Source organism: Dryas octopetala, chromosome 8, assembly GCF_963921425.1.
Source record: "Dryas octopetala chromosome 8, drDryOcto1.1, whole genome shotgun sequence".
Taxonomy (NCBI): Eukaryota; Viridiplantae; Streptophyta; class Magnoliopsida; order Rosales; family Rosaceae; genus Dryas; species Dryas octopetala.
This window is the reverse complement of record NC_141373.1, coordinates 5,520,934-5,535,493: the sequence shown is the minus strand read 5'-3', so window position 1 is coordinate 5,535,493 and position 14,560 is coordinate 5,520,934. Positions and strand designations below refer to the sequence as shown.

Below are 14,560 nucleotides of genomic sequence, written 5' to 3'. Positions count from 1 at the left end.
TAGTTAATCGCGTTAGTAATTATAACAGTAGTGCTAGATATACCACATTTTTATACCATAATTTCATACCACCTTATGTGGCAACTTACATGGCATTCATACATTGGATACTAAAAAATAAAAATAAAAACCCAAAAAGAAAAAGAAAAACTTTGTCCAATAAAGTAATGACACGTGAGATGGTATAAGAATGTGGTATAAGAAATGTGGTAAGAATAGCATTATTCTAATTATAATTAAGTATAATTTACTTATTTAATTAATTGTGTCAAATATTTCAACACTAATTTAAATAGTTAGGGTGAGGTCTATTAGGATTAGGATTATGATAGACCAATTAAGATTCTGAAAAAAAAAAAAAAAAAATACAAATACAAATCCAGTGGGTGAAATAAAAAAAAGAAAGAAAATACACAACACTACGAGACTCTCCGAAGCTGTGAAGGTGTTCGTTCAAGAGAATCAATACTCGTCCACCCAACTCAACCAAAATCTGCAACCATGGTTCTCGAGGTAAGCCATGCTCTTCTTCTTCTTCAAAGTTGAAATCTTTAGGGTTTGCATGCGATTGTATGATGATTTTGCTGCTTAAATTTTAATGAATAACCAGGCGACTATGATATGCGTTGACAATTCAGAATGGATGCGAAACGGGGATTACTCTCCGTCCCGATTGCAAGCTCAAGCCGACGCCATTAATCTCATCTGTGGTGCCAAAACCCAGGTTCTTTCCTTTTTTACCTATAACCTCTTTCCCCTTTACGCATTTTACCCACTTCAATTTTTCTGTGTTGAAATCTTTGTGAATTGTGTAGGCAAATCCGGAGAATACAGTGGGGATATTAACAATGGCGGGCAAAGGGGTTCGCGTGTTGGCCACTCCCACCTCTGATCTTGGCAGGATTTTGGCTTGCATGCATGGTATTATCAATTATCATTCACACTAATGCGCTTGTATTCTGTGATTTTAATTGGAATTTGTTTCAAATAGTTGATAGAATATATCAACCAAGCAGTTGGAATGGTTGTGTTCAATATAAATGATCATAGTCTAGCACAAGATAATTGTGGAATGTTGCAATTTTAGTTTTGAAGATGATATCATGTATGCGTATGAGATTGGAAATTTTACCATACATTGTGGGAAAGTAACAAGAGATGGTTAGGCTTATGTTTAGCTTTGGTTTTATTTTGCATGCTGGCTTTTGTTATTTTAATAGGTGCTTTCTTATCTCTTCTTATTTTTCCATCTTGATGTCCATCAAAGTATCAAACTTTCCTTTTTCTTGTTAATTTATGTGCAATTCTCTAATTCCTTTAATATAGGTCTTGAAATGGGGGGTGAGATGAACATAACAGCTGCAATCCAGGTAGCTCAGTTGGCTCTTAAGCATCGCCAAAACAAAAATCAGCAACAGCGGATTATAGTTTTTGCTGGAAGGTAGATAATGCTAAGTTCTGTCTACTTGCCCATTCCTTTTTTCTTTTGTTGTTGTTGACATCTAAAATTTGTTCTGTGTGTTCAGTCCTGTTAAATATGAAAAGAAGGTGTTGGAAATGATTGGGAAGAAACTGAAGAAGAACAGTGTTGCTCTTGATATTGTTGATTTTGGTGAAGAAGATGATGGGAAGCCAGAGAAGCTGGAGGCCCTTCTTTCTGCTGTTAATAATAATGACAGCAGTCATTTAGTACATGTCCCTCCTGGTCCAAATGCTCTATCTGATGTTCTTATAAGGTACCATCTTTGGTGTTTGTCCTTGTCTGTTTATAGATAAGCTTATAATGCCAAATTTAAAGTTATTTATCTCCGGAACTAATTGGAATGTAAGATTTAGATTCATACCATTTCATTTACAAGTCAAGAACATAAAGAAAGTAGGAAATGACTCAAGTGTATCAAAAACAATATGTTAGTACGGAGAAAGAACATAAAAGTGGGAATAATAGATATTAGAAAGATAAAGGCGAATCTTGAAAAATATCTCTGTACGATCAAAGTATTGTTTACCAAATTATATGAACTATAACAGGATTTCAACTTTCATTTTTATCTTCACCTGTTTTTCGTTTTACTTGGCAGTACACCTGTATTCACTGGCGATGGAGAAGGAGGAAGTGGCTTTGCAGGGGCAGCAGCAGCAGCAACTGCTGCTGCTATTGGTGGTTCGGGCTATGATTTTGGTGTAGATCCCAATATCGATCCTGAGCTTGCTCTTGCCCTTAGAGTCTCCATGGAAGAGGAAAGGGCAAGGCAAGAAGCTGCTGCCAAAAGATCTGCTGAGGAAGCTGCTAGACAAGAAAAAGGAGAGGACCTGTCATCCAAATCAGAGGATGCAACCATGACTGAACATGTTAATGGTTCATCTCTCAACGAGGATAAGAAACTTTCTGATGATATGGTTGGTGTCAGTTCTTATCGTGATGTGTGTTTGTGTTTGCGTGTAGCTTTTTGTAGTTCATGAAGTCTATATTGTGTTGGTTTTTCTCTCATCATTTGTTATCATTCAAAGAACTCCTGTAACCTGAATTGGCCTTGGCACATGTTATGGTGATAGGTTGATGACAATGACTTACTAAAGCAGGCTCTTGCAATGTCGATGAGTAACTCTGGATCTGCTAATTCAGCGGGTGATGCTGAGATGTCAGAGGCAACTAGTGCGGATCAGGAGTTGGCTTTAGGTGTGTTCTTTGATTCCATTTTTTCAATTATTAAGGGGTAGGTGACTGGGTGGTAACTTGGGCTTCTTTTATTTGATTACTTTTTACATGTGGAAAATTATTTACAAGATGCTTCTGTTGTTCTGTTGCATGGACAGTAGTTTAACATGATATTTGTATCCTTGTTTGACTTTGGAAGATCACATTCCTTTCATTTCAGCAGCATCTAGTTCATCTCTACAACTATTGGACTTCATAGCCATACTTTTTTCTTTTCTTTTCTTGATAAGAAATGCCGTCAGAAGAATATACCAATCATAGGTTTACATTTAGTAGTTCTTTTTTATGTACATGTAAATTACTGGTCCATTTGCTGCATGCATTTCACTTTGGACTATTGTCACTAGTGGTATGGATTGCTGAATTCCAAACCTATGAGTCATGGATTCACATAATTCATACTCACAGCCATGGATGCTTAGCTGCCCCAAACCTGCATCATTATTTTGCTCTTTTCTTACATTGTCTTATGCTTGTTACATGTTAACTTGCTAATGATTTTATGTTTTTTTTATTTTTTAAATTCTCAGTTAAAAGTCAGCTATGAATCGTTGTAAAATCAGTGTTAACTATTTATTAATGTGCTGAAGTTGGACATCAAAATCTGAACACCTATCAATGTGGCCTTTTGTTTTGCTTTATATTTAATTTTTGTCTGGTTAATTGATTTGCCAAGCTTCTGAACATTGACAGATAGATTTGATAATATCTGGTTCCTTCCTGCATGCTTATTTCTTTGCTGCATGCAGCTCTTCAAATGTCCATGCAGGAAAGTACAGGAGAGCCATCATCCCAGTCAGATGTGAGCAAGGTGTTGGAGGATCAGTCTTTTCTGTCATCTATCCTTGAATCTGTATGTGTAATTGAACCTGCTTTTTTGGCCTGTATGTAATTGAACGTGTCCTGTTGCATTCCATGTATAATTATGTTGCTGTTGACCTGATATTTTATTTTTCTTACAGCTTCCAGGAGTTGACCCCAATGATCCTTCAGTGAAAGATCTTCTTGCATCTCTGAAGAATCAGTCTGAGGTGTGTTCACAAACCTTACACATGAAAACTTATTGGGTAACTGGATATGCTTCTGTTTTTGTTTGTTATAAAACTCATTTTCCTGTGGTGTTAGTATCTCTTTTTGCAATACCAAATTTCTACAATATATTTCCCACTTTTAAATGTTTTTCCTTTCCTGGTATTCTAGTCCCAACAAAAGGATGAAGAAGAACCTTCAAATGAGGATAAATGAAAATGTGACCAGAATTGCTTCTGTATCTTCAAAGTAAGGAGTCAAATTAAGAACTCAATTCCAACTTTGATAATGAATGCCTTGGTTGTTTTGACCTATATTGATTTCCTTAGAAGCATCTGGTTCCTCTTTTGCAGACCACAGAGCTGTTCGTTTTAGAGGAAGGCTTCTTTATTTCGTGGGAGGATGATACAAAAACAGATGCAGAACAGGATTTTAGAGATTATATTACAAGTTAATCAAAATATGCTGCATTTTACCTCATGTTGCAGGGAATGTAAACAATGGCATGAACTGTGTCAAACTTCATGGCATCATTTATGGCTGTTTTATTCAATTAAAAGGAGGAAAGAACAAATAGATTTGTGATGCTTTGAATTTAATGTTTATTATTCTCGAAGTTTCTGAATGATTTCTCCCTCCTCTCTTTGGTCCTTTTTTCCTTGTGATACAATCTGCCTAATAGGTTGTTCAATCATTCAGGCGTCATTCAATCAAATCTGCACCATTGTATCACAGCTAATGAAAATTTCCTAGTGCAGTAAAAAAAAAAAAATGAAAATCATGTAGTGGTATTGCAATGCCTCATCAAGAAAGGGAAAGTCTTAAAAGTTTAAAAGCTAATCCGGCCACCAAGAATGACCTTCTTGGGTGACATAAACAGGCTGTATTACCTATATTTGCTGTTTAGCTTTGCATGAAAATCATATGTGGCTTCATTTGTTTTTGCTTTTCTAACTTGCTGAGAGTTATATACTTGGCCTAATGTGGCTGAGGGAAGAGTTTTCTATATCATTGCTTGAAAAAAGGCTACTCTCTTGTTGGGTGGACCATGATGCCTTTTCATCAATGTGCACCACTTCTAAGTACTTCCATTTGAAAGAAGCTGAAATTTGTTGGGTGGCATCAAAATCAGGTCATATTATTCATGACCAAACCGTACATTGAGCATATATATTTGTGAGGGCTATAAACTCAGATCCTAGAAAACAAATGATCCACACCACAAGTTGTGGGACTGATTGAGTATTTTGTCAAGTGGTGGGTCATTCACATGAGGGGTATGTTTCCCCATACATGTCCATGCATTCTCTTGTATGCAACTGTCCTGGATTCTAGTGCTTTGTATTTTCTAACCCTTTCTCTTCACAGATGACTCATGTTTATCACAAATATAAGGTGAAGATTTGCAACATTATTTTATGAGATGAATGTTGGGCTGTTTCTCCTATCTGCTACAGTTTCTTAGACAATTTTGTGGAAGAACTCAAGCTTAGAAATACCTAGTGTTGATTATGAATATAAAAACAAACCGAATGATCAACAAGTGGGCAAGAGAAGCTAAACAGATAAACTAGCTGTGATTGGAGGCACATACATTGACTCTCAATTTCACTGAGAAACTTTATGCTTTCTTAATCTATTATCTGTTTCTACTCTTCTTTTTCTGTTGTCCCCCCCTCCTCTTTTCACACATAAGGTGATGAATTCCCCTTGCTCCTTTGCTTTCACGCAAAGTCTCATAGAAGAACACAAAGATGGAGTGATGGGGTATTGGGATGTGGGTGTGCGATCCAAGATGGGACCAGCCTACCATCTATGCACATATATATGAAAACATATACAAAGGTTATATACTTATATGCACATAATATCAATATGGTCAATTTGTATGTATTTCAATATGGTATTGCAGTAATTGGGTTAATGAACCTTGCACAGTAGTTGCACTAAGTTTAAACTAGCAATAAAAAACTTTGAATGATGACCCTTATGGTGTAGATGATCATGAAGTTTGCACCCCTTGATGTTACTGGTCTACATTAACTGGCAGGGCCCTATGAGCTTCTGTTTTCCCTATAACTAGTCACTATAGTATGATATCAATTAAGGAATTGGGTGAACATTCACCAAATCTGCTTCTTCTTTTTTCCTTTGGCAGAAAAAAAAAACAAAAAAAACAAAAAACAAAGAGATTGGATAAGGATAGTAGACAAACATAGTTGGGATAAGATTTTTGTTGCAATTTTACTTACTGATGTCTCCTAATAGACAGTCAATAAATTGGAGAAAATGAGTCATCAAGTCCTCCAGGACCTCCACCTAAGTTTCCTGAACAAGGTAGAATATATATGGGAAACTCATGTTTTAAAAGTAAACAATTTAACTCTTTTGGCTTTTTGGACTGAATTGCCCTTCATATATTTGTGTTCAACCGGCCTAATGCTAATCTCAACCTTTGTGATTCTAATGTGATTCTAAGCTCTAATATACACTCGACTAACTCAACCATCTCTTCGACAACTTTGTAGATTTGCCTTGACTTTCTTAATTGTTTGAGTAATTTAGTTACTTCCCAATCCAATTAACTTTCAAAATACGGGTCAAAAAAATAAAAGGAGAGATTGAAGGACCTGTTAACAGTCAATAAAAAATAAGTTTGAGAGTTGGTTTTCTAGTCAAAATATGAGCTCACTAGGTGTCATTCTATTTCATGACCGAAATGGGGGATACACATTACACCACAATTCTGGCCTACATTCTTAAATGGCTCGTTTAACTGTTCTTTGGTGACACGGTCCGAAGAAGTCTCTCACTAAAATGAATCGTTTGATATAATTTTCAAACTCATATTTAAAGCCCGTATTTTAAAAGACGGTTGTCACCTAATATTTGGTAAACGTTGACTAAGGGTGCATTACATTGCACAATACCATACTAATCTTCTCTGCATTGGTCCGGATTTCATTGGAGGAAAACTTAAAATATAAGATACATACACAGGGTTTAAAATACCAACATGGTACTTGGTAAACAAGCTCAAAATGCAGGGGGAGACAAGAGCCCGAGTGTCACCAACTCAACGACAAACCAAATCTACTATTTCGGGGGGGCAAGTTGGTCATTGAAAACGAGCAATGTACAGCACAGATCTAGTGTGGAGAAAGTTGTAATATAATTGCACATTAATGGGCATTTCAGCAACCCTATCTTTATATAAGACCAAAGTGCAACTTTGAAGACTCAGCAGCCTCTCGGAGACTAATACCAAACAGAGTCGCAGACAGACAACCTTTTCAATTTCAACAACCATGGCAATGGCTTTCAAGATGGTACACATATTCTCTTTGATTCTGATCTTGTTTATATTTGATTTCAACAATATAACATGTACAACTTTTATGTGATCTAATTAGTGCTTTCTGGCTTCTGGGTTTGTGGTAAACTTTAGGCTACAACTGGGATGTGGGTGACTGATGAGTGCAAGAACTCATTCATGGAGATGAAGTGGAAGAAGGTGCACAGGTACATAGTCTTCAAGATTGATGAGGAATCGAGGCTTGTCACTGTGGACAAGGTGGGAGGGCCTGGTGAAAACTATGATGATCTTGCAGCCTCTTTGCCCAAAGACGATTGCAGATATGCTGTGTTTGACTTTGATTTTGTCACTGTTGATAATTGCAGGAAGAGCAAAATCTTTTTCATTGCTTGGTCAGTCAATTCTATTTTCTTTGATTTTTCATGTTCATCAAGATCAAGTAGTTAGTTCTAACCCTGTGATTTTGGAATTTGATATATTGTGAGCATGGACCAATAATCACTCTAATCATAGAAATTGTGCAGTAATTGGTGTGCCATGTTTGCTTAGTAAAATTGCAACTATGTAGGCCTACCCATTTAGCTACATTAGCATCATGGACAGTTGGTACATGGTTTTCAATTGTTTGGCACACCGCACACCTAATAATTTGGTTCTCTTTACTTTATAAAATAACATTTAGATAGGCATATTAGAACTAACCTATTTTAGACTTGAAAAGACCAAGGTGGGTTCAATTTCAATATGTGAGATATGGGTTGAGATCTCTTATGTCATCTTAGCCCACATCTCTACTCAATCTCGACTATGACAGTCTTGACATAATTCAAAACAAGTTATAATTTTTTTTAAGAAACCTAATAATTTCTACACATTAGCATTTTGTATGACAAGTATTAAGGGGAAATAGAGGTGATGTGAATTTGGGTTTTGCAGGTCTCCAAGTGAATCAAGGATCAGAGCAAAAATACTATATGCAACCTCCAAAGATGGGCTGAGGAGAGTTTTGGATGGCATCAGCTATGAACTCCAGGCTACAGACCCGACCGAGATGGGGATGGATGTGATAAAGGACAGAGCCAAATAAATGTGATTAGAGAGAGAGAGCAGCTTAATTATGTTCTGGGAAATGGAATCTTTACCTTAATTTAATAATTCCAGCCAATCACATGTGTTTTCTCTTGTTGGGGGTATCTTTAATTTTCACCTCATTGATTTTTGGCACTAATGTAAGCTAATCCTCTAATTTGTAATAATTGTGTGCTAATTAATGACAATGTACCTCTTGATGTGTATCTATCTTTGTTATGTAAGGTAAAAACTAAAAAGAGTGTATTAGTGTGAAACTGTGACCTTTCCAAATAAATGTTGAATGTGCCTTTCAAGTTTTTCATATGTGCATCCAACTATGTTTCATCATTGTTGTCAACTATTATGAAGAGAACTCATCTTGTCAACTATTACGTTTAGATTTCAATTATGCCCTTATTACTTTAAAACAATTATAATAATACTCAACTTAAAAATTAAGAATAATATTGTAATTAATTATAACCCTAAACCAACTATATTTAAATACACATAATATATGGGGTCTATATAGTTATGAATGTTAAAAGGCTATAAAAAAATCTTGACTAGCTAGCTCGTGGTTATCAAATGTGACAACAACATTCTAGGCCTATGGTGGTAATGAATAATTATAGATTTGTGGTAAGTTCTTGGACTATCCGAAATAGCCAAGATGTTAATGGTTTAAAGAAGTTAGATGTTAATGGTTTAAAGAAGGAAGTTAGAACTTAGAACTAGGATTGGTCACGACTCACGACTTGAAGAAATATAATAAATTTGTTGTGGGTCAAAGACATGTTTTATAACATTTGCATGCAGGCAAGTAGGCTTTGGAGATAAAGAAGATGATGTGGAAGATCAAAGTCACCTTTTGTGTATTTTTATACGTATATTTCATAGTATTCATCCAACAAAAATACATATATTTTTATCACTTTTTATGCTTATACATACTTACTTTTTTCATACTTTCTAAGCATGAATTCCTCACAATAAAAAAGAAAAATACATATAAATAGAAAATTTTATCAAAATCATGTGGAATGATTGATGGTTGAGCACTCTTTATAGAGTCTCGGTTGGCAGTTGCTCAAAATGTTGACTAATAGAACTCGCACTTTAATGAATTTGATAATTGATGGGTAAGTCTAAACTAAACCTGAGGTCCTGAACTTATCGGATATGATTTGATTTTGAGGTAGGGTGTGAAATAATTAACAATGATTAATGTGAACTCTTGGACTGTTTTGTCTTTCTATTTGTTTTTGGATCAATCTTGGGCTTCTTGGCATCTTTTGAACCCTTCTTAAAAGTGGGCTGCAAATAGGTTGGGCCAAGTAATCTGCTCCCTTACTTATAGACTTGGTTACACTTGCATTTGTTGAAACAATTTGTAACATCAAGGGCATGTCCACTCATTAAGTTTTTCTAGCTTCACATCATGCATCTGGACAATATATTGCTTGTCTCATCAATATAATGTAAATTAATTTCAGGATATTTTCTATTCTTGATTTTTTTTTTTTTTTTTGGGGTTTTCTAAAATTTTTTTTCGATGAAGAATATCCGCAACTATTTGAACACCTCTCTCACATTCCGCATTTTTCCGACATTTAAACCCCACATAAAAAAACAACTGACTATTGAAAGGAACATGAGATGAGGATGAGGATTAAGGCAAGACGGCACTAAAAAAATCAATCAATCATGTTTTGGCATCATTCTTTGTTTTGTTCTCAAGATAATAATTTGTGCGTTGAATTGCTATTGCAGCAAATACCCATTCATTCTCTCCTTTCACGGGTGGCTATTAATGGCTGCACTGCACTGCACTGCACTTTGGCCTGTTACAACCACCATAACACAGTAACACTGTCCCTTCAATGATACCCTTCCACGTTCAATCAGGACAAGCATTCAAACTGTGAGACTTTTGGGTACCTTCCAAAATTTCTATGATAATTATGGATTTGATTTTAGGATATTTATTCACTGGGGCCTGTTACAAACCCAAACTCTTAAAAATGATTTTAGGATAAGTAAATATGGCTGTTATTTTGGGTGGATTCATTGGCTCCACAAGAAAAAACTATTTCTCCCTTGGCAGCTTCTTTCCCTCTTTTCAAACACCAAATTTGTTGGAAATGTATATGAAATTTATAGTGGGAAATTTACCATGGAGGGTCGCGGTCTCCATTTTCTACATTTTTAAGACACAAGTTGCTCAATACCATAAAAAAGCGTAACTAAGCATGTAACAATTAAAATACTAACACATAATTTTGCAAACAAATTTGTAAATAAATATAGTGACTCTAGTATTATTCTATTGAGAAAATTTCAAATCTGGTCCATTTATTTTAAATTTAGTTCAATTTTGCTCAACAATTTTTTTTAAATTCAATTTTGGTCCGTTTATTTTATATTTAGTTCAATTTTGATACACAATCTTTTTTAAGTTATGATTTTAAATCATATTGATTGTGTTTTATTCAATTATAATTGAAGTATAAGTTATATTTCATCATTTATTAGTCATAGGAACCAATTTGGAATATTCGAATAAAAGAGAATTGAAGTTTGGTGAAGTTTGAAAATCTGAAAAAAATTTAGGAAAAATTGGTAGTTTCGGGTACTTTACTTTGGGATCAATTATCTTAAGTTTTAGAACTCCGATTGAATGATCTTTATATGGTTGTAAAAAAAAAAATGCATAACTTTAAAACAAGTATATGTTTACTGAATTTGATAGGGTAAAAGGCGGGATAAATTTGAAAAAACAAATATAAATCTTTATTGAACAAGTAGAACAATTAGTGGACCAAAACAGAACTTAAAAAAAAACGTAAACCAAAATTAAACTAGATATAAAATAAGTATATCAAATTTATAATTTCCTTTTTTGTATTTTTTCACTTAATAACTTAAATTTAAGTGCCCCGTAAGAACTTTGATCCTCAAAAGGCCAGTATTCAATGTAGTAGATTGTAGTGTTGAAAACAAATTTAGGGATGATGATCTATTCCTGAGTAATTGGCCCGGCCCAAACCTGGAAATAGGGAAGTCTGTATTGGGCCAGACTTCAGTCCAATTACAAACTTCAACTGAGTCCGGCCCATTCAGTGGATTGGATTTGGCGCCAATCACGCCTTCTGAGCTCTGAAGTTTAACTGAGTTTGAGCAATTTTGGGTTGAGTAAAATCCTTAACTCCGATAGATTGTACGTGTCCGTCCAACCTCAGACAAATTTTCCAGCTGAAAATAAACAGTGTCAGATGACGTCATCACAGGCCAGTCGACAGTTGACACGTAACTGGTGGGACCCACCCCCCATACGGAAATGACTGAAATGAAATGATCGAACGTACACCACGCGCAACCGGAGACATGCGCAGTGTTTAATCGCTGAAGACTGGCCCAGTCAATGATGATTTCACGTTTCGAAGATTAATATCCGCCGTTGGATCAAGCAGACGGTGGCAATGTCTCACCGTCCTCAACTACTTCTGACCATAGTCCACGCGCACACAGAGCACGTGCTCAACTACTTCTGATCAGAGTCCCCAATCCTTTGACCATTTTAGGCAAGGGAATAACTCCCAAGTCTGTACTATTTATTGCTAGCAAGTTGCAAAAGAACAAAAGAAAAGAAAAATAACAAATATAAGAAACCAAACGAAAAAGGAAAAAGTTGGTTTTATATTTACTTGTGTGACCATACCTTCATTAATGAGAGAGGCTTTTCTAATTATAGTTATATATACAACGTGATGTGATGATGAAATGATAGTTGAATTTTGCGTGTGAATTTTACACGAGTCATCACAAAATTAGCCATACATCCCCTATTTGCACACCTCTAAATTTTTTTTTGCACACCATTTTTCTCATATACACCTCACACACTCATTTCAAATTCAAAACCTCTTAATACACACCTAACTCATTACCAAAATACCATCATTTCATTACACACTCACACCCCATCTTTTTCTTTCCCTCTCTCTCTTTCTCTGTCAACACACACTGGCGCACCACCACCACCACCATGCGCAGCACCACCCCCTGCATTCGCCACCTTGCTGTACCACCCTTTCATTCTCTCTCTTCCCTACTGCACCACCCTCCCCGCGCCTACCACCATGCCAAGCTCGCACAGGCCCAACGCCCGACCACGCCGACGACACCCGACCTCGCTCTGCCCAGCTCGCACGACCACGCCGCAGTGCCAGCCAAAAGGATGAGCTTCGCAGGCCGTTTGGCAGTCATTCATCGAAACCTGCAGGTTCGTTCGACAACCATTCGCCGAAACCGGCGGTTTCCTTCGGCAGCCACCCACCGAACATTCGAGTTGCCTTCGGCAGCCACCTACCAAACCTTTGCTGCAACTTGATCTCCTCAGCCCGGTGGCGGTCGTCGGCGAACCAGGCGACGAGACACCCACCAAACACTTCCTCTCTCTTCCCTCTTCCTCTCCACACCCGCCAACCACCTAGAAAACCAGCGATGGTGTCGAAATCAAAAGCACCACGCCGGCGTTGATTCTTTTTCCGGCAGAGTTGGGAGTCGGGGCTGGTGTGTGTGTTTTTTTGGTCGGGGTGAAGGAGGGAAATGGGCTGGTGTGTTTTTTTTTTTTTTTTTTTTTTTCTGTTGATGGGGGTGTGCAAAGAGAGAAAATGAAATTGGGCTTTGGGTGAGAGAAGGAGAGAAGAGTCTTTTCCCTTTGATCTTTTTTATTTCTTTTAGGAAATGTGTGCAAAAAGAAATTTAGGGGTGTGCAAATAGCAGCCCTCTTTTTAAAACCGTAACATTGTTTGTTGGTGTAATTAACTCCAATAGTGAACAATGGATTCTAATCATGCAATGTGAATATAGGTGACTCTTAAATTTTGGTCTAAAATGTGAATATGGTGATTCTTTGTATACTTTATATGATTAACTTTTTATTAGTTTCGTACATATATACATGCTAATAGAGAATAAATTATATTGTATATCCCATTTCTAAATCCGTAACATTGTTTGTTGGTGTAATTAACTCCGATAGTGAACGATGGATTCTAATCATGCAATATGAATATAGGTGACTCTTAAATTTTGGTCTAAAATGTGAATATGGTAATTCTTTTGTATACTTTATATGATTAACTTTTTATTAGTTTCGTACATATATACATGCTAATAGAGAATAAATTATATTCTATTATCGTATAACATTATTACATGATATAATCAAGAAATAATTAGGCTTAAGTACTTTAGAAAAATAGTTTTTAGATATAAACTAGGCGTGTTTTAAAATTTATAAAAAAATCATTTTAATTCATAATAATTTATAAGAAAATCATTTTAATTAATAATAAAGTCATTTTAATTTATAAAAAAATCATTTTAATTAATAATAAAGTCATTTTAATTTATAAAAAAATCATTTTAGTTCATAATAAAGTCATTCCCCGATTTGAAGGGTATTTTCCCCTATTTGAAAGGTATTTCCCCTTTTAGGGTATAAAGTGGGCTTTGTAGAGGCTGCATGTTAGGTTTTAACTCTAAGATTTTGGGCTGCCGTTAAAGAAGAAAAATAAAAGGACTTAATTAAAAATCATAAATCACTACCGGTCTTAGTTTAAGAAAGACTCATAAAATGGACTGGATTTTAAGTTTCCCTATAATCAATTCACGTGTTATAATATGAATGAACATGATTACATTTTAGTACTATATCCTAAAAATATTATTGAAGTCCATTTTTAAAGATGTAGGAATTTATTACTTGTTTTGGAGTGTCAATGTGTAGTCTCAATTAGGGCTGGCATTTTGTGTCGAATTACAAATTCTGACTGACTTTCGACCGACGTTGAACTGATCGATTTGGTCGTGTTATGTGTTTTTTTGGGTATCGACGACCTTACTAAACTGCACCGCTGCAATTGGAGTCGAAAACAGTCTGGGAATCACCTCCCGCGAAACACCAAAAAGCTAAACCAATCTGTCACCGAGGCCCAACTGAGCCTAACCGAACTTGAAAAATTAGTAACCACCCCAAAGTCGGTTTGGCAACAGTTCGTTTTGTGCCTTTATGTTGTTGTCGGTAAGGGCCATTCGATTCGGTTATTGACACTGACCCACCCCTAGTCTTAATCCCTATCTTCTCAAATCTATGGTGTTATCCATAAATGGTCGTCAATGTTCTCTAAGTGAAAAGGCTTATGGTGTGAAAGATTAATTAAGGTGCACTTGAAGGATGGGCTTATGTGTGTTTTGGTTGGTCATCTATATGTTTAGTTTATGCATTAAATTTTTTATGGAATATAACTTTTACTAATGCACTAGTGGTATGATGTATCAGTCTAAAATTGTTAAATAAAAAGAAAAAAAAAAAACAGAAAAAGGTATATCGGTGCCTAAAGAACATGCAAATTATC

The 14,560-nt window shown here is 35.8% G+C and overlaps 2 protein-coding genes across 3 annotated transcripts; both read left to right on the top strand.

Annotated features, from left to right (window-relative positions):
- The first annotated feature begins 375 nt into the window (after positions 1–375).
- On the top strand, positions 376–4,385 carry LOC147276414 (26S proteasome non-ATPase regulatory subunit 4 homolog). Of its 2 annotated transcripts, none has more exons than XM_086255163.1 (11): positions 376–513; positions 611–724; positions 816–921; positions 1,327–1,441; positions 1,527–1,736; positions 2,082–2,400; positions 2,557–2,680; positions 3,469–3,572; positions 3,682–3,750; positions 3,920–3,997; positions 4,102–4,385. In XM_086255163.1, exons 1-10 carry the CDS (start codon positions 502–504, stop codon positions 3,962–3,964), a joined length of 1,218 nt encoding a protein of 405 aa, XP_086111289.1. In that variant the 5' UTR covers positions 376–501; the 3' UTR covers positions 3,965–3,997; positions 4,102–4,385. The 2 variants fall into 2 exon arrangements, with proteins under 2 accessions (XP_086111289.1, XP_086111290.1); XM_086255164.1 differs by having other exon boundaries at positions 4,081–4,385.
- Positions 4,386–6,967: 2,582 nt separating this feature from the next.
- On the top strand, positions 6,968–8,359 carry LOC147276413 (actin-depolymerizing factor 5-like). Its single transcript, XM_086255165.1, has 3 exons — positions 6,968–7,077; positions 7,197–7,456; positions 8,001–8,359. Exons 1-3 carry the CDS (start codon positions 7,057–7,059, stop codon positions 8,149–8,151), a joined length of 432 nt encoding a protein of 143 aa, XP_086111291.1. The 5' UTR covers positions 6,968–7,056; the 3' UTR covers positions 8,152–8,359.
- The last annotated feature ends 6,201 nt before the right edge of the window (positions 8,360–14,560 follow it).

Bases quoted from the DNA above. Each gene is read 5' to 3' on its own strand.
- LOC147276414 (XM_086255163.1), top strand. The intron at 725-815 runs GTTCTTTCCTTT...TGAATTGTGTAG, and splicing joins TCTGTGGTGCCAAAACCCAG to GCAAATCCGGAGAATACAGT. The intron at 2,681-3,468 runs GTGTGTTCTTTG...TGCTGCATGCAG, and splicing joins GGATCAGGAGTTGGCTTTAG to CTCTTCAAATGTCCATGCAG.
- LOC147276413 (XM_086255165.1), top strand. From the start codon at position 7,057: ATGGCAATGGCTTTCAAGATG. The intron at 7,078-7,196 runs GTACACATATTC...GGTAAACTTTAG, and splicing joins TGGCAATGGCTTTCAAGATG to GCTACAACTGGGATGTGGGT. The intron at 7,457-8,000 runs GTCAGTCAATTC...TGGGTTTTGCAG, and splicing joins AAAATCTTTTTCATTGCTTG to GTCTCCAAGTGAATCAAGGA.